Here is a 20,661-nt window from a genome sequence, read left to right on the forward strand (position 1 = left end):
CCCCAGCCAACAGGGGAAGGACACAGAAACAGGAGCTGTGTTAGGGTTAAAAACCCCTTCCTTCCTTTGTTCAGTGTGCTCTTGCAGTTGTAACAGGTGCAGGCAACACTCTTCCACCAAAGTAAAAGTGCCTTGCTGAGAAATTTTCTGTTTAGGTGCGGGTTTCTTTTGGCTACGCCGAGCCCTTGTTTCCGACAGCTTCAATTCTGTAAAGGTTGATTTGTGTCTTTTTTTCCCCTTTTTATTTTAGTCTTGTTTGAGGTTTGTTAATTTCATTGATCTTTTCAAATGACCAGATTTTTGTTTTACCACTTTTGTCTATTTTTTGTTTTCAAATACTTAGATTTCTGCTCTTTCCTGTATTCCCTAATTTTGGTTTATTTTCTCTTTTTCTAATTTTCTTTAGGTAGGAGCTTAGACTTGATTTGAGACCTTCCCTTTTTTTAATGTAACATTGAGGTTTATAAATTTTCCTCTCAGCTCTGCTTTGGCCTTATCCCACAAGTTTTGATATGTTGAGTTTTCTTTCAGTTCAGTGGTTTTTTTTGTTTTGTTTTGTTTTTTCTCCAGAGTCCTCTTTGTCCTGTGGGTTATTTAGAAGTTGTTTAATTTCCAAATTTTTCCTATCTTTCTCTCACTGTGTTCTATTTTGATTTCATTATAGTCACAGAACACACTATGTGATTTCAGTTATTCTGAATTTAGTAAGGTTTGTTTTATGACCCAGGATATAGCCTGTCTTGTGAATGTTGATGGATGCTTGAAGAGAACATATATTCTGCTGTTGTCGAGTAGAGTGCCCTAGAAATGTCAGTCAATCCTATTAGTTAATATGTTGTTGGGTTCTTTTATATCCATGCTGATTTTCTTTTTTACATCTTTGCTGATTAATCTAGCAATTGCTGAGAGAGGGATGTTGACATCCCTAGTTATATGTGTCCCTTTTCTATGGCTTAAGTTGTTTTCTGCCATTTTATTACTAGTTTTATTACTTTATTATTTGTTTCCTTATTTTCTGTTTGTTCTGCTTTTCAATTCTGTTTTACTTTTTCTGCTTTTCTTAGATTTGTGGCATTTTCTAGAATTTCATTTTTGTTTTTATAGTGTCTTTGAGAGTAGTGTCTTTGAGTGTCTTTGGATAGCTTTTTTAGGTGATTCTTGCTATTATAATATACATTAAAAATTTTTTATGCTATATCATTAACAACATTTTACCGCTTTGAGTACATATAAAAACCTTATCTACTTTTAGAGACCTTTGCCTTCCCCCTTTATAATATAATTATAATAGTATTGTGTTTTCCCCAATATAATATAACTGTGTTTAAGTATTTTTCTATATACATTAGGAGCACATCAAATAGGTATAATTTTTGCTTTAGCCTTTAAACATTTATTCTTAAAGAGAAGAATAGGCTTTTTTATTTACTTCCATTTCTCCCATTTCATTACTCTTTCTTCTTTTCTGTTGTTCCAAGTTTCTTCATGTTATTTACTTTCTGGTTGGAGAACTTCTGATAGGGCTCTGATGACTAGAGGAACACCAGGGTCCTTTGTCTCAGACCGATTAGATAAACAACACGGACACATGTGGCATGGTTTCAAGGTTTCAGTGAGCGGAAAGTTTAATAAGAAAGAAGGAAAAGGCTCACCCATAGAGAGACAGAGGGAGGGGGGCTCTGAACGAAGAGGAAAACCCTGAGTGCACCAGAAAACAGTCTGTTATATTAGGAGGCTGGAGGAGGCGGTGTCTGATTTGCATAGGGCTCAGGGCATTGGTTTGACCAAGTGTGTCATTCACATAGTCTGTGAAAAACCTGGCTCTCCCACCCTGGCCTTTTAATATGCAAATACAGGTCTCCATGATGTCCTGCACACGCAGAGTCATCTGGAGGCAGCCATGACACTTGGCACACATGGTGATGAGGAGGAGACGGAGGAATTACCATGCTGAATGGACCCAGTTTCTAATCACCAGCATTTGCATATCAAAGCTTGCTGGCCTGGCTTTTTAAGCTGCTTTTCTATTAGAAAAGAAATGTTTCAGGAGCTACCTTTATTAAAAGAAAAAAACCTTACTGAGGACTCCTTACCCTCTCTATCTGCCTAAAATAATTTCTTAATAACTCCTGTAATATTCCCCCCTGAGGAGATGTCACCTTAACTGCTGTTAGAGAGTTTTGGGCGACGACTCTTTCTGGCCACTTCCTGCTGAAAAGGGGCGTCAAGTGGGGAAGAGCAGCTAGGGTTCCTCCTGGAGTCGATCTAAGGGTCCTTGGAAGAATGGCCTGCCCATGCATGGTTCGTTTTGCAGCACCATTTGGAGTTTGATTGCTTCTAGGCAAGAGAAAACAATTTGAGTTATAGTATTGAGTATACAAGGTGCAAATATGAATACAAGATGTGTAAGCAAGAGGGGGCTTAATAAAAGAGCTAACCAATTCCGTAAAGATGATTGGAATTCATTAAAGAGGGATTGTGGCCACCCGGGCTGAAGCCTGCATTTTTTCTTAGCCTGTCAATTATTTTGATTTGATCTTTAAGTACCTGTATGTTTTCTCCTACTTGACTAGAGGTGTTAATCCAGAAACAGCGTGTTTCATTTAAAAGTGCACAGGTACCTCCTACTTCAGCTATAAGGACATCTAAGGCCTGTCTATTTTGTGCTACTACTGAGGTTTTTAGTCTGTAGATTGCTGTTGTGCCTCTATGGCACTTAGAGTTGCTTTCCATCCTTGTTGTATCATAATGGAAATATTAAGTACTGATCTTTCAAGGACAGGGGTGCCCATAAACCAGAATAGACCTCTGTCTATAGAATTTCTCATCCATGGTTTTTCTAAGATGATGTTTTCATGTGCATGTCCTCCCCAGTCTACCCTTTCAGTTAATTCTCCATACAAGGGCATAGAAATGATAGATCTCTTTGTCCAGCATATACAAGATAATGCAGTTTCCAGAAAAGACCCTAAGTTAGGGATGTCCCCAGATGATGCTGCTGTCTCGGTAGAATTTAAAAATAACAAGTTGGGAACTATTGCTACTGTAGTACAAGTTCCCTTACAAGGCCTTGGGAGGATTAAGTTTATCCAGGAGCCGCAAAGAAAATATAGCCCTGTTCCTTGAAGGGATGGTTCTAAGTTGTGGCTTGTGAGAGACACCGGTAGATTTTTCTCATATCTTAGAAGTTTCTCTTCTTTACATATAATAGGGGCATCCTTGGGATAAGGATATCCGTATTTAGGATAGTCATTTACGATGCCGTTTGGAATTTGACATGCCAAGTGAGAAGGATCCACCTGACAAGTGGAGTTTGGAAAAATTAGAGACGTAATATGCCCTGGCCAGTATCTCAGATGATCCTGTGGCAAGGGCTGTCAGTCCAGATGTCTCCAGTTCCCCCACAGATTTGTAAGCTGCTACTATGAGCAAGCATCATACAAGGGTCTGGAATTCCATGGGGGAATGTTTGGAAAGGCTCATGTGTTATTTTATTTATTTATTTATTTTTTGAGACGGACTCTCTCTTTGTTGCCCAGGCTGGAGTGCAGTGGCGCGATCTCAGCGTACTGCAAAGCTCCGCCTCCCGGGTTCACACCATTCTCCTGCCTCAGCCTCCCAAGTAGCTAGGACTACAGGCACCTGCCACCGCACCCAGCTAATTTTTTTTATTTTTAGTGGAGACGGGGTTTTACTGTGTTAGCCAGGATGGTCTCGATCTCCTGACCTTGTGATCTGCCCACCTTGGCCTCCCAAAGTGCTGGTATTACAGGCATGAGCCACCGCGCCCAGCCTGTGTAATTCTTTACATTATAGTCAACGTGGTGACTTAGAGCATATCACTCCCATCGGGACTTTCAACCAGAAGGAGAGGCTAGATTCTGAAAGCCCCCCATTAGGGCTTCTCGTCCTTTTAGATCGCTCCTGTTGCGTTTTCCTCCCCACATCTTTGAACTATCAGCAGTTACAAGTGTGATGTTACAGTATCTGAGATCTCCCAAGTATGGTCCTTCCCTACTGCTTTTAAAGCAGAGGGAGCCATTTGCTATTACCCGATCAACTTTTACCAGCCTGAGGGTGTGAAATTTATCTTTGGGGAGAGTGTTGTTTGGCACTAGGGGAAGAGCGTTCTCCTGAGAGGAGTTAGTTACCCAGTTAAAAGTGCCGCCATACTATGTCCCATTTATGCCTCATAAATCTTTAAGGGTTAAAGGTAAAGCTAACAAAGGGAATCCTACGATGGTGAGTTGTGGGTCATTGAGGGGTTCCTTAGTGTCATTAAACTGAGCAAACCACTTAGGACAGACCCAGCAATTAGTCTTGTTGTCCAAATGGGCCATGGCTGATACTGCAGGAGCCAAAGGATGTGACATATTACTAAGTCTGATAAGAAGTCCTAACAGACTTATTGGTAGTAAAACGCTCATGTTTACTTCCTGTTAGTAACTGTTATTCCTACTAGGAGGATAATAATTAAGCAAAGTGCTACAGTAATTGAGATTCTCTGTCCAATATTGTACCCTGAGGGTGCTACAGTCTATAATCCTACTGCAAATAGTAGAGTGTAGCAATTCCTGCAGGTGTGGCATGGTAAATAACTTCCATCAAAAAGAAATTCTAATATTTGGCAATGAATCTTGAAAGGAGAGGTAGACACGGCAAAAAGTATTTGGTGAGGTAGGGGTGAGACTGAGTAAAATGAGTAGTTCTTACTCAGTTACTTATCTTTTGTGACTTTCAGCTTAAGATCTCCTATTTCTTTTTTATTTATATTTTTTAAATTTTTTTTATTTTGAGACAGTCTTACTCTGTCACCCAGGCTGGAGTGCAGTGGTGTGATCTTGGCTCACTGCAACCTCTGCCTCCCGGGTTCAAGGAATTCTTCTCTCTCAGCCTCCCAAGTAGCTGCTTTTCAAGCTGCTTTTCTATTAGAAAAGAAAAGTGCAGGGCACGGTGGCTCATGCCTGTAATCCCAGCACTTTGGGAGGCCAACGCGGGCGGATTGCCTGAGGTCAGGAGTTCCAGACCAGTCTGGCCAACATGGTGAAACCCCGTCTCTACTAAAAATACAAAAAAAATTAGCCAGGCTTGGTCGCGTGTGCCTGTAATCCCAGCTACTGGGGAGGCTGAGGCAGGGGAATTGCTTGAACCAGTGAGGTGGAGGTTGCAGTGAGCCGAGATCACACCACTGCACTCCAGCCTGGGTGACAGAGTGAGACTCCATCTCAAAAAAAATAAAAAAGAAATGTTTCAGGAGCTGCCTTTACTAAAAGAAAAAAAAAAAACCTTACCGAGGACTCCTTACCCTAACTGCCTAAAATAATTTCTTAATAACTCCTGTAATATTTCCTAGAGCATTATTTTAGGAAAATGATCTGTTCGTGATAATTTCCTTAAATTTTTCTGAGAATATTATCATTTACTCTTCATTCCTATTGAGTATTTTCTGTTGACATAGAATTCTGGATTGGCAGGCTTGGGTTTTGTTTGTTTGTTTGTTTAGCACTTGAAGTTTTTTTGTACATTTCCTGATATGGTTTGGATGTTTGTCCCCTCCAAATCTCATGCTGAAATGTGATTCCCAGTGTTGGAGGTAGAGCCCATTAGAAGGCAATTAGATCATGGGAGCAGATCCCTCATAAATGGCTTGTGACCATGCCCTTGGTGATATGCGAGTTCTTGCTCAGTTAACTTGAAATCTGGTTGATTCTGGGACCTCCCACACTGGCTCTTTTACTCCTGCTCTTGCTATGTGATGTGCCTGCTTCCACTTTGCCTTCTGCCATGATTGTAAGCTTCCCGAGGCCCTCAACAGAAGCTGAACAGATATTTGTGCTGTGTATACAGGCTGCAGAACCATGAGCCAATTAAACTCCTTTTCTTTGTAAATTACCCAGTCTCAGATATTTATTTACAGTGATGCAAGAACAGCCTAACACATTTCCTTTTGGCCTTCTTGGTTGCAGATGAGAAATTCAATCTAATTTGAATTGTCATTGCCTGTTGGTAATTTCTTTTTTTAAGTTGCTTTCAAGATGTTTACTTTGTGTTTAGTTTTTAGTATTTTGATTATGATGTGTTATAAGGTAGATTTATTTTGATTCATTTTGTTTGGGGTTCACTTGGATTCTTGAATCTGTGTTTTTGTTTTTGCCAAATTTGTAAAAATTTTATTTTACAAACAAAATACTCAAATGTTTTATTATTTTATCATCCTAGACACTCTTCCTCATCTCTTAAATACTGGAGTGAAATGAATGTCACCTCATTTTTTTCTTGTCCCACAGGTCGCTGACAGTCTGGTTGTTGTCATCTTTTTATTTTTTCAGTCTGTTTTTTCTGTTGTTCTTTTTTTTTTTTTGAGATGGAGTCTCGCTCTGTTGCCCAGGCTGGAGTGCAGTGGTGCCATCTCTGCCTCCCAGGTTCGAGCGGTTCTCCTGCCTCAGCCTCCTGGGTAGCTGGGACTACAGGCACGTGCCACCATGCCCGGCTAATTTTTTATATTTTTTTAGTAGAGACAAGGTTTCACCATATTAGCCAGGATGATCTTGATCTCCTGACCTCGTAATCTGCCCACCTCAGCCTCCCAAAGTGCTGGGATTACAGGTGTGAGCCACCGCACCCGGCCCTTTTCTGTGTTGTTCTTATTGAGTAATTTCTATTGCTTTTTCTTCAGGTTCATTGATTTTTTTTTTCTTTCTTATCTTTATTCTTTTGTTGAGCCCATCTAGTCAGTGTTTATTTGTTATTGTATTTTTCGGTTATATAATTTGCATTTGGTTCTTTTATATCTTCTATTACTTTGCTGAAATAATCTTTGTTTTTTTCTAATTTCTTTTCAACAGCATTCATAATGGTTGCTTCCATTGAAACATTTTTTCTGATGACTGCTTCCAAATCTTTGTCAGATAATTCCAATATCTGATTCATTTCGGTGTTGACATCTGTTGATTGTGTTTTCTTATTCTAATTGGGATTTTCCTAGCTCTTGCTATAATAAATGATTTTAGGTAGTATCTCAGACATTTGAGACATTTTGTTACGAGACTTTGGATCGCATTTAATTGTCTTTGTAGTAGGGAGTCACCTTGGTAGCATACAGGTCTTGGCTTACTTTTTAAATTTTGGTCAGTTTTACATGTAGTCAGTTCATTGTTAAGTGTCCTGTCCAGGATTACATTTCAAGATTTAACTATCCCTTTTTCCATCTACCTTTTCTCCTGAATCTTCTTCCTCCTGTCTGTTTGGGAGACACCACTTGCTACAGCTATGTGATGATAGCAGTGGAAGTCCAGGCTTCCTCTTCAGCTTCTCCTAATACCAACTCAATAGGGGAAGCCGAACACCTCCTGCTACCAATAAGCCTAAGTGAAAGTTCAGGATATGTTTTCTGCTTCTGCTTAACACCACCCTAGAGGAGATATTATGAAGTACTACTCGGTACTGTTTGGAAGTGGGTAGAAGTTCAGGCTTTTCACTTGCTGCCTACTCAAACCAGGTGGCACATGAAACTAGGCTTCTTATTTGATTTCCGTGGACACTAGTAGAGAAGGGCTCAGTTTTTTTCCCATTGAGTTTGGCATTGTCAGGTTTCTGTCCTACCACGTACCCTTATCTGGTCCTTTTCCTAGAGAAAGCAGGCTTTTCTTGGGCTCTTTCATCAGCACCTATTAGCATTTCTGGGTAACAGAATTCTACAGTACCCAGTCTGTGATATATAGGAAGTGAAAAGAAAATGCAAGGTCTAGAGTCCAGAAATAAATCCATACATTTAGTGGAAGAAAGCATAGTTTCTTCAACCAAAGGTACATTGGATTCACCTTAGTAGCTTTTAAAAAAGATTAATGCTTGGTCTCTTCCCCAGACAAATATAATCAGAATGAGAGACAGGTCAGGGAGGTAGACTGTATCAGTATATAAAACATTTGCAGGCGATTTAGATGGGGGCCAACATTGAGAAGCTCTGTTTGGAGCACATACTTCCCATCATTGATGAGTTTTTTTCAGATAGCCATTTGACCCAATTCTGGCCAATAAGAGTCTTTGTAAGGTAACTTTTACAAGGAAGCTTGTTCTTTTAAACATTGTCACCTGGATATGAATCTTGGAATTGCTGTGAGCATCTTGCTAAAGGCTCACGAATATAGCCAACACTTGGAATGCAGATGAGAAAGATGGAAAGAAACCTAGTCTTAATGTCCCTCATCTGCCAAATTAGCTTGCGCTGGAGTCTTTTGTGCCTCTGTACTTTCCATTATATGAAAAAAAAAAATGTCCTTAGTGTTTCAGCCATAAGTTTGAATTCTGACTGGTATCTGGAAGCTTCTAAACTGCTATAGCTAATGAGAAGAAAAACTAGTGGTGAAATATATTGCTATTCTCTACCATATCCATTTTCTGTTGCTATAACAGAATACCTGAGACTGGGTAATTTATTTTAAAAAGAGGTTTATTGACTAGGCGTGGTGGCTCACATCTGTAATCCCAGCACTTTGGGAGGCTGAGGCAGGCAGATCACCTGAGGTCAGGAGTTCGAGACTAGCCTGACCAATATGATGAAACTCTGGCTCTACTAAAAATACAAAAATTAGCTGGGCGTGGTGGCATGCACCTATAATGCTGGCTACTCAGGAGGCTGAGACAGGAGAATCGCTTGAACGTGGGAGGCGGAGGTTGCAGTGAGCCAAGATCAGATTGTGCCATTGCACTCTAGCCTGGGCAACAAGAGCAAAACTCCATCTCAAAAAAAAAAAAAAAAAATGTTTATTTTGGCTGGGAGGTCCGGGATCAGATGGCCACATCTGGTCTGTTCTGAGGGTTGCGTGCTGTCATAACATGACAGAGAAGCAGAAGGGGAAGTGGGTGCATGTAAAAGGGATAGAACTCCAGGGGCAGCCTCACTTTATACCAACCCATTTGTGGTAATTAATCTAGTACTGTGATAGTGAGAACTCACTCGCTCCCTTGAGAATTAACCTTGTCCCTGGAAAGCGACATTAATCCTTCTAAATGACCTAATCACCTCTTAAAGGTCCTGTCTCTCAAAATCACCATACCAGGGACCAAATTTTCAACACATGAATTCTAGGGGACAAACTCAAACCATTGCACATGTTTTTCTAATATATGTTGTATATAAATGTAACGAGAATAAACTTCTCTCGTGAATTTATTGATAGGTATAGAAGTTTCCTCCAGTATTAGCTTTTGTTTGCTACTTATGTTAAGATGCCAGAGTAGTTGATATTGTTATTGCTTGTTTTGTCAAATTGCTTTCCCAACAGATATCTTTCTACCATGTTAGCAGCAATAAGTATTTCTTGTCTTTATTTTTTATCATTGGATTTTATTTTGGGGGTTGTTTGCCCATGGCATGTCATTATAATTTCCCATTTTCTTTTTTTATTTTAACTGAACATGTTGATCATTTGTCTGTTTTTACTCATAAGTTATATTTTTTATTGGGGGGGATTATCTAATCATGCCTTTTGTACCACAGTTTAACAGCTTTGGAACTTGGGGAAGTTGTATTTACTCTTTAATGCCTACATGATAGAATTAGTATGAGGTTAAAATGAGATAGTTTTCTAAAGTTCTCTGAGTACTTTGGCAATGAAAATATTAGCAATCCTTTATCAATTTGCTATAAATAATTGTTACCATCTTCGTTTCCCCTTTTATGGCATTATTTAATATAAAATTATATTTTAAGTAATATTTAGCCAAATATGTCACTTTCCAGTCACAATTTAAATATAAGAATAAAAGGCATAACAAAATGATATAGATATATGCATGAGTTAATGTGGCAATAATATAAACTAACAAAAATATCGTGATAGCCTGAAAGTGAAAAGTACTTTCAATCAAATGTTTCTTTATATTTTCATATTTATTATATGCTCTTTAAACCAGTTTGCCTAAGGTCAGGTTGTTTTCCAAAAGAGCTGTGTCACATGTTAAGTCTTTTTTCTCAACCAAGTCATTGGTATGAAAACAGTTACCAAGTTAACCCATTTATGCCTAGTGCTCCATTATTGGCATGCTAAGCTTGTGGGAGTTATTTATATCCTACTGCTCAAGGTCATTGCCAAGGCCTGATTTTTCACACAAAAAAACGTTTGCTACCTCTGGCATAACTGGGTTAATAGACGAGGACAAAAGTCAACCAGGTTAAAAAATGTGAAGAATGTAACCTATCAAAGTTGATTTCATTCAATTTTTTTTTTTTTTTTACAGAAACATGATCAGGGGCAAGTCTTGTTGGATGTCGTCTTCAAGCATCTAGATTTGACTGAGCAGGACTATTTTGGTTTACAGTTGGCTGATGATTCCACAGATAACCCAGTAAGTGTAAGATTTTGTCTTTCATTTTCATTTAGTTTTTCCTCTCAGTTTAGTATAGAAAGTCCTTTCTGATTTACAGTGTTCACTGATTTGATGAGTTTTTTTTTTACTTGACTTAAATAGAGGTAATTCTTTTGCTTTTGTTCCTCTTTTCTTGACATTTTAATCTTTCAGAAGTTATTAGCTTTAAGGTTTTCATAATTATGTCAGGTAATGTCACTTTCATTAATTATGTGTCTCAGACAACTAAAAAGTAAATCCAATTTATGCCTGTTGACTGAAAGAGAGGAAATTGGGCATAAAGGTTAAAATACCTTCAGATGTATATAAATTAGTCTGCACTAAAGTAAAATTAGTTTTTTATTGTATTTATAGAGAGCTATTTCTAATAAAAATTCTTAATTTATTCAATGTCAAATTTCCAAATTTCATCAGAGACCCTCACAAATAAGATAGAGATTAAATTTCAGAGCTGTACAATTATTTGGCATTAAATTTCTTGGATTTTTACTTATTCTTCAGTAATTGCAATTGTGGTTCTTTTAATTAGAGAGATCACATCATAGAAATAGAAGATAGCATGTGATGAATAATAGAAATGTTTACTTTGACAATTAAGTGTTATAAAATGCACTAAAGGATATACCTTACTCTGAACCGAGATAAAGGGTATACAAGCAAATTCTGATTGAATTCTTTGTAAATTTATATGCTTATACAGTGAGGGACTTCTACAATAAAGTATATTCTTTTGATTAGTGTAAGAGGATCTCCATTTTGAAGGGAATATTTTGTATACTTTTAGAAAAATTAGGAGGCTGAAGAAATGGTTCTGGATTAATGTTTTAGAAATCTGTTTATAAGGCTATATTAATAGAAGGGCTATAGAAAATACAAATAATGTTTATGAGAAAAGTTGGTTTGTTTTTTTCTTCCTCTCTCTCATGGTTAGGATCTTCATTCTCTGAATGAATAGCTAGTGGGAATTATATATCAAACGTTAAATACTACCACTTATTTTTCAGACATCATTTACTGATTTTGTATTACAAACCAGTCATGGAAAAATATGAGGATGACACAAAGAAAAACAAACCAAGGGCCAGCTAGTTTCAGTGAAAATAAATGCTTTTATACTGAACTAAAATTAAAATAAACTTTCCTCATACTTTGATGCCTTCACTAGACCACTTGAGCTTCTTCAGGGGCCTAGAGTTGTACTGTTGTTTCCTGATAAATAAACCCATGTAAAAATGGAAATGAGTAGAAATGTCAGTAATGCAGCCTTTCCCAGGTTGAACCTAAAATAATCAAAAGGGTCAGAATGTAGTTTAAAGAGAGTTTATTCAAGTGCAAAGGTTGAGGACCTCAGCCCAGGATACACTTGCAAGTTGCCTTGGAGAGTGCTCTGGAGAACATAAGAAAGGTTCAAGTTTTTAAAGAATAAAGAGGATCACTCAGGAGAGCGAGTAAGTGCAAAAATTGTTCTTCAGGAATTCTCATTGATTTACAGAAATAACGTTGGTTAGCGATTGGCTATACATGGTTGAACTATAGGGTGTATAACATTTTATGGCTACTTGGCTTCAGTCTACAGCCCACATAGCAAGTAGCTTCAAGAGGTAACTGTAGCTGAAGGGAGAGTGAGATGTGACTGCTGTTACTTTTTAAATGCCTTTCTTGTCCTGATCATTTAAAGGTGCTCCTATTCCTCAGATATAAGGTTTTTTTCCTTTCTTACCAGAAAGGCAAATTGTGAGCCAAGCAAATACCTGAAAGGTGACTGTTATACCTCATTAAGTATACCTCATGAAGAGAAAAAATAGATAATTCTTAGCTCTTGCTGACCCTCATAAGTCAGGCCCTGTAGCTGTAGGCTGGCATTAGATTGACGGGGTAAGTGACAAGATGACAAAAGAGGAAGAGACCAGTGACTCACCACTGTAGTCACTACCATAAGTATGAAAACAGTCCTTTTCAGGAAGTACTCCAGAAGGATTAATATCGAGATCATGTATACTACAAGAGATAAAAATTCTATCACATAAATTTGTATACAAAAAGACATATCATATACAAAAAGATGTAGAGCTAATTACACCAGAATGAATGGAGGGAAACAGGTATTTGGAGCTAGATCTTTTTGCTGTCTCCTACTTTTTCTTTCTTTGTCTTTCTATCTTGAGTATTCCTTCTCAAATAAGATACATTCCAAGTTCCAAGAGTCCAGTTGTTTATGATTCAAAGTAATTCTTCCAGAAAAGTTAGAATCATAGAATTTTAAAGGTCCAAAAGAGGCTTTAGAGATTATCTAGCCTCACACTCTAATTTTTCAGAAGACATTATCCCAATCCAAAGCTACTTCCTGGCATTAGTGAAACTAGGACCTGGATCTCCTAACTCCCCATGCTAGTCTTGTCCACTGCACTGCAGTTTCATTATTTAAATATTTGGAAGAATTTCTGAGATGCCAAAATGTGTCCACAGAATGATCTTTAGAGCACAAATCTTATAAATAGTGTCCCATTTCTAGTTGTCAAGAGCACAAATCTTGTAAGTAGCGTTCCAATTCTAGTTGTCAATGTGAAATTAAGGCTTTGAGGATAATTAACGGACTGAAGGAAAAAGATGCTATGCTTCAAGAGAAAGGAGTAGGGGAGTATCATTTATAAAACATCTACTGTGAATTTGTTAATCAACTAAATAATATTCCATTTTATTCTCACAATACTTTCCTCACTTATGATGAAAGTGTCATTAAAATCATTTTAAAGATGAAAAACTAATACTTATAGAAGTCAACTAATTTGTTTAATGTCACGCAATTTAGTGAAGTAGCTGAGAAAGGACTTGAACTCAGATCTAACTTCAAAGCCTGTACTCTCTACCATATGATGTTGCTTCCCAAGTGATGATGATATAGATGCATAGGATTTACAGAGTAAATGAACATATTAAGGAGAGGAGGTAACCATATAAGAAAATTACTATCAGTGATGCAAGGGAATTTGCTAAGATTCTACAAGAATTAATTCTTACCTATCTTTAGCTCATAGTTTTTAAATCTTAAAACTTATGTATGTTACATATACATATGCACATGTATGTATATATTATGTGTATATTTATGTGTATTTTTATATATTAGTTTTAGAGAATTAGAACTGTTGCCTTAGACATTGAAATTAATGTAATTGAGTTTATAATTGATAAACTTAAAAGGCACCTAGCATTTTGTTTTTTTCTCCTAAGTATGAAATAACAAATACAGAATAATAGCTGACTGTCTTTTCCTTTAGAATCTTCCCTGGTAATGAGTTCCAGTGCAACAAAGAAAATTACTTAAAGCTTTGACTTTTCAGAATTTCTCCTGCTTTAATTTAAAGCCTGTTTATCACAGTTTTAGCTTTTAGCATAATATCTTGTTGTAGTAGTAACAGTAAATGTATGTTGAATAAATGAGGAAAATAATATTGTGGTTATAATTCATTATGCATTATTTCTTTAATTTTATGAGCAGTTAAAGGTGGCTTTTTCTTAGTGGTCTTTATCAGCATGCTATTTAACAGAGGCTTGAGATTATATTATTCCTGTGCATTTACTGTTTCTTTCCCTATTAAATTGAATTATACTGCTCTTAAGTAGGATAGAGGGTAGATTATTAATTATTGTTGGCCTGATCTTTCTGCAGGTGCATTCTTCTGGTAGTTTTTGTTGGATTATGATATTTGACTGGTTTACTCCTCTTTGCACAGCTCCTAACCCTGTGGTTTTCAAACTGGAGCTTGCATGAGAAACAACTGGAAGGCTTCTTAAAATACAGATTTCTGGGACCTATGCCTAGAGATTTCTGAATCAGGAGGTCTACTTTGGAACTCAAGAAATTGCCTTTCAAATAAGTTTCCTTGTATCACTAATGCTGCTAGTCCAAGAAACTATATTATGAAAATCACTACTCTAACCCAGTATGCTGTTAATTAACACTACTAAGTTATGACATATTTTACTTGGGGTAAGTTTATTTACCCTTTGAAGATTTCTTTTATGTAACTCAATTCTTACATTATTTATTTCATTAGGTTTGAGTAAATATGGGAAAAGTCACATACAGGCTGACCGTTATTTCAACAAGCCATGTTTGAATACATGGTTGCTAAAATGCTTAAATCTATTTTATATATTTCACTATTTCTCTCTTATCTATTCATATGTTTCCACTGTAATATCTTAATTCAAGCTCTTATTTGCCTGTTGTGTAATCCTCTTTGGTAGCCTGCTAAATGCAGTTTTTTGCTTCTTGTCTCGTTTAACTCTGTTGTATTTTGAGAGGGCATGGCAAAGAGACCTGGGGTGCACAGAAGTGTTTAAGAAAGAAGCAGGAGCATATGCAGAGATCAAGAGTGAAGAAACAGGAATGCTGAATTTGAAGAACTGGAAAAAAGTTTTAGTATTAAACTTTTATTTAATAAAAGGAGAAGGGGTAAAAGATGAGATTTGAGCAGTACATGATATCATGAAAAGCCTTTTAATCCATGATAAAATCAAACTTACCTATGAATTTATTTATATGACTAAACACAAGACTTGTATTTTACACATATCCCTGTGGTTATAGTGTAGCCAGCAACTAATAGACAGTTGGGAGATTGTTGGAATAAAGAAATTGCTAAGAAAGTAGTGGTTGGCTGTGGGGAATGAAGAAAAGAAGATGAGTGCTAGAGATAATTCAGTTAGGAGATAAAGTCAGCAGGACTGGTTGGTTTGATTCAGATACAGTGAGTTCATGAGGAAAAGGGGTAAATCAAGGTTACTACTTCAAATTCTGCTTTTGGCAACTTGGTAAATAGAAAAAACATGCAAATAGTATTGTTGGTTTTCTTTTTTCATTTCAAATTGTTTATTTCTAGCATATAGAAATACAGTTAAGTTTGTGTATTGATTTTGTATTCTGTACCCTTCCTGAACTCACTTAATTCTAGTAGCTTTTTGTAAATTCTATAGAATTTTGTACCTAGATTATCATGTAGATATATGGTAAATTACATTGATTTTCAATCTTTAAACCAACTTTGTGTTTCTGGGATAAACCCCAAGATAACTAACTGATTGTATATTAACCTTGTATCTTGAGACCTTGCTAATACACATTACTGTTAGTAGTTGTTTTCATTGATTCCTTAGGATTTTCTGTGTAAATAATCATGTCTTTTGTAAATAGGGACAGTTTTACTTCCTCCTTACAAGTCTTTATCCTTTTTGTTTTTCTCATTTTTTAATTCATTATTGCACTGGCTGAAGCCAGCAGGGCAAAGATGAATAGAAGTGATAGGCGCAGACTACCTTGTCTTGTTCCCGATCTTAGAGGAAAATACCGAAGATACTGTTTCCCCATCAAGTATACTGTTGAGTTTTTCCCCTAAATCAATGTAACTGAGGCATAAATTACAGAGAATAAAATTCAGCAGTCATTCATAATGAAAACCCAACAAAACTTGGAAAAGAAAGGAACCTTTGTACTGTGACAAAGGACATTTAATAAATATTTAAAGATGCATCCAGGAAATGCAAAGTAAAACCACAATGAAGTAGTACTTCCTCTAGAAGTAGTATACCCACTAGTAGTATATCCAGTGAAGTAGTATATCCACTAGAATAATTAAAATTAAAAATTATTTCAATACCAAATGTTGACAAGGATGTGGAACAACTGATAAAATTGCTTGTGGTAATTTAAAATGATACAACTACTTTTTGAAAAATAGTTGGAAATTTTCTTGTAAAATTAAACATAGATTTAATATATACTGTTGGGAACAGGACCCCCCAAAATCTGGCCATAAACTGGCTCCAAAACTGGCCATAAACAAAATCTCTGCAGCACTGTGACATATTCGTGTTGGCCATAACGCCCACGTTGGAAGGTTGTGGGTTTACCGGAATGAGGGCAAGGAACACCTGGCCCACCCAGGGCGGAAAACCGCTTAAAGGCATTCTTAAGTCACAAACAATAGCATGAGCAATCTGTGCCTTAAGGACATGCTCCTGCTGCAGTTAACTAGCCCAACCTATTCCTTTAATTCGGCCCATCCCTTCGTTTCCCATAAGGGATACTTTTAGTTGATTTAATATCTATAGAAACAATGCTAATGACTGGCTTGCTGTTAATAAATATGTGGGTAAATCTCTGTTCGAGGCTCTCAGCTCTGAAGGCTGTGAGACCCCTGATTTCCCACTTCACACCTCTATATTTCTGTGTGTGTGTCTTTAATTCCTCTAGCGCCACTGGGTTAGGGTCTCCCCGACTGAGCTGGTCTCGGCATATACCACTGAGAAATCCCACTTTTAGCTATTTATCCAAGAGAAATGAAAACATGTCTCATAAAGCCTTGTATACAAATGTTCACAGTAGTTTTATTCATAATAGCCCAAATGTGAATTAACTTTAATGTCCATCAATAAACAAAGGGATGAAAAGTAACTGCTGTGTATCTATAGAGTAGAACACTATATGGTTCCATTTATATTAACTTACAGAACAAGCTAAACTGACACATAGTGACCAAAAGCAGATCAGTGGTTGCCTAGGATTTGGCAGACTGATTGCAAAGAAGCACAGGAAACACTTTAGGGTGATAGAAATATCTTGATTGTGGATGGTGGTGGTTACCTGGCTGTACACATTTGTCACAGTTTAAACTGCATATTGCAAATGGGTGCAGTTAACCTGGCTGGACCCACAGTCTGTATTCTGTGTCCAATTTGGGAGCAGTATCTCTACTTATTTCTTAAAGGTTCAAACTCCTCTTTCTTGGGACTCTGGAGTCTAACTATACATGCATAGTTCAGCTGTCAGCCAGAGTTTGGAGCTTATCCTCTTTCTGAGTTCTCCTTTTCAGAATCTCCTCCTCAATTTTCTGTTTTTTCCCCCCCATTCCTAAACTCTGTCCTCTGACACCTCAAGTTAGTAAGGATGTCCTCTGCCTGTGTAGGATTTGAACTTGCCCGTAGGCAAAGATTGTTGATATATATCTCAGCCCTTGCAGTTTTCGTTTTTCAAGAGTAGACTTTCCTCCTCTTTCTGCCTACTTTTGGTTGCTTTCCAGTGTCATATAGTACACTCATGAACACACAGACAATAAAAATGAATGCCATCAGCAGACAAGAAATTTTCAAGATTTTTTAAAAGATTGAATGTTGACATTCAGTGTTGACAGGATTGGTGGAAGAGTCAAACCAGAGGAAAACTTACCAAAAAGGTGTTGAAGAGGAAAGATTTCTGGGTAATGTAGTACGGGTATCAAAGTGATTAACTGAGAAACTATTTGAGGCCACTTGGCCTCCTCTTTTCCCCTTTTCTAGTTGAACAGAGGGCGGCAGATACAGTTCCCTGTGGAATAAAGCTGTGTGTTAGGGTATGTTTGTTGGGGGAAGAACTCATTTTTCTTTAGCAATATGATTATCCACCTTGAAAGCTCAAATGAATCATTTGGAAAACTATTATAACTGGTAAGACTTAGAGCTCAACAAACATCAGTACCTTTTTATATACCATTTAGGAGACATATGCCAAAAAATAGCAAATCACGTTTTTTTTAAAACCCAGATTCATTAAACATCTAGGAATAAACTTAAGCAGGAGTGTCAAGAGCCATATGAAGAAAATATAGAACTATGCAGAAAGATATAATAGAAATTATGAATAAATAGAGACACACCATGCTCATAATGAGGAATGCTCAGTATTGTAAAAGATGTCAGCACTATTTCAGTTTCATTGGTAAAACCAGTGGTATTGCTGGTTAGTATCTGAATGGAATTTTTGGGGAGAAGATTTGACAATAGGATCCTCAACTTCCTCTGGAAGAGAATCTGGATAAACTTAGCCAGATATATAAAATATAATCAACTCGTCCTAACAGGTATAAAAATGGAATATGATGACATAGTACTTAAAATAGTGTGTTCTTAGTATCGATATAAGTCAATGGGGTAGAAGAAACAGCCCAAGTATCAATTTTTGTCTATATGAAAACATAGTTTATTATAATGATGGTATTCAAGATAGGTATTGGAACAATTGGTTAAAGATGGGAAAATATGTATTTAGATTCCTAACAGATACCATATATAAAAATAAATTCCAATGTAAATTTAAATGTAAAACAATAGTATAGTTGGGTAAGAGTTGGAAACATTTTTAATAATATTTGTTATGATCATCCTAGGCAACAATAGTTCATGCATTTGTAAAGGAAATGTTGATAGATTTCACTGCATAACATACAGAGTATACACTGAGGACAAAATACCAACTGGAGGGAAATACTTGCAACATATGTAACATAATATTAAAATCTAGAAGAGCTTCTACAAATAATAAATAAAAGTCAGATAACCCAATAGAAAAATGGGAAGATAGCATGAACAGAAGAAGAGTAACTATTAATAACAAACGTGACAAGATATTCCGCTTCACTGGTTAATCAGAGAGATGCCAATTACAATGATAACACTCTTTGCATACTAGATTAGCAAAAATACAGATTCACACTACCTGTTTCTGGCAAAGGCTCGGGAAATGTGCATTCTCAAGACAGTTGGTGAGAGTGTAAAGTGAAAAAGTGTTTTTGGAAGGCAGATGGCAGCATATATCAAAATTTAAAAATTATTGTATGGAAGAATTTCTCTTGCAACACTATTTTTAATAGGAAATAGTAATGGAAAAACCTGAAACCCTCATAAGAGAATAGTTGAATAAAGTATGTGACATCTGCTGGGCATGGTGGTGCATGCCTGCAGTCCCAGCTACCAGGGAGGCTGAGGCAGGAGAACCACTTGCGCTCAGGAGTTCTGGACTATAGTGCACTATGCTGATTGGGTGTCTGCACTAAGTTCAGCATCTAACATTATTAAATGCTTGTATGCAGGTGTACCACAGCATTATAAGGTATACTTGCTGGTATGTGAACAGAGGCTACCTCTTTGGATGGAAGAGTAGAATTGGAAGAGCCATAATAAAGGACTTTTATGTTTTTTGCTCTGTATGTGTGTGAGAAAGAGAGAGAGAAAAAAAAACTTGAATGTTTTATATTGATACTGTTATTTTAGTAATAATTTTATTATAGAAAACAAAAGGATAAACGATCATTCATCTAAACTTGGCTATGCTTCCAAATTCCTTGGGAAACATAAAAAAATTGCTGACACCCTATGCCTACAGATTCATGGTTAGTTGGTCTATTCACCTAAATATCTGAAGAAAGTCCCTTTGCGAGTCTGATACTCATGGACTCATTCATAGTCACCCATTTGGTTAAATCACCTGATTTTATAATAAAATGATGAAAGACTTGAGAGGTGAAAGGGGAGCTGTAGTGGGAAAATATTCAGACGAGGATTTATTGAACCCCACTAGTTCTCCAGTATTGTTTTTAATTTTATTAAATTTTGTTTTAATTTTATTTAGCCATTGTTTTTGTTATTAATTTTATTTTATTTAGCGTAGTGAAAGGTAAAGTTGGGATCAAATCCAAGTTTTCCACACCTTTTCTTTCTACTGTTTTACTAAACCCTATGTTTTTTACTGGATCTAGTGACTCTCCAGAATTACTTTATTTGGGAGATGCTCTTCCTCCCAAGTTTCTAACTTAATTTCTAGTAAGAAATAGGATTGATTTATAAGAGAAACAAAAGGTTAATATCACAATGTATACAGCTACCATTAAGATGAGTAATGGCAGGTATTACAGCTAAAGATTTCTAAAAATGGATAGAAAATGGAATATTTTACAGATGAAATAGGCAGTACTTGATCTTTGCTCTCTTGGGCATAAATACTTTCTCCTCCTGAAATATCTTACCTTTAACTCACATCCTTCACTCCCGTCACATCCTTTACCCTACCCCTCTTACCTTCACATTTTTTAAGACTCAGAGTAAAAGTCACTTTCCCTCTCAAGCCTTTCCTGACTACCACTACTCCCCAGGTACAGTTTACCTCTTTCTTTTTTATCTGTAGCAGTGATGATACTTTCTTGAGGTGATATGTTTCATGACTTACCAGTTTTTGAGGATAGGGACCATGTTTTGAACTTATATCACCCCAGTACCTGACACAGTGCCTTATAGAAAATAGGCTTCAAATAATGAACGAGTTAAGGGAAAAAAATATACATCTAAAACTTGATACTGTGGAAAAGAATATAAGCTAGAATTTAATCTCCAAAGTGATACTGAAACAGATGAATAAATAAATATATGGCTGTAATTTGTCCAAATTATATTTTCTTTAAGACCAAGGCTATTTACAATAGG

The 20,661-nt window shown here is 36.7% G+C and overlaps 1 protein-coding gene across 10 annotated transcripts in view; it reads left to right on the forward strand.

Moving 5' to 3' along the window:
* The window catches only part of PTPN4 (protein tyrosine phosphatase non-receptor type 4), a 247,054-nt gene that overhangs the window by 115,280 nt on the left and 111,113 nt on the right, over positions 1 to 20,661 (forward strand). For all 10 annotated transcript variants that reach the window (XM_055108445.2, XM_055108444.2, XM_055108446.2 and 7 more), the window contains one exon: positions 10,240 to 10,347. In XM_055108445.2, the coding sequence (XP_054964420.1) occupies positions 10,240 to 10,347 (108 nt within the window). The remainder of the gene's footprint in view (positions 1 to 10,239; positions 10,348 to 20,661) is intronic.

The sequence above is a fragment of the Pan paniscus genome, chromosome 13 (genome assembly GCF_029289425.2).
Source record: "Pan paniscus chromosome 13, NHGRI_mPanPan1-v2.0_pri, whole genome shotgun sequence".
Lineage (NCBI taxonomy): Eukaryota > Metazoa > Chordata > Mammalia > Primates > Hominidae > Pan > Pan paniscus.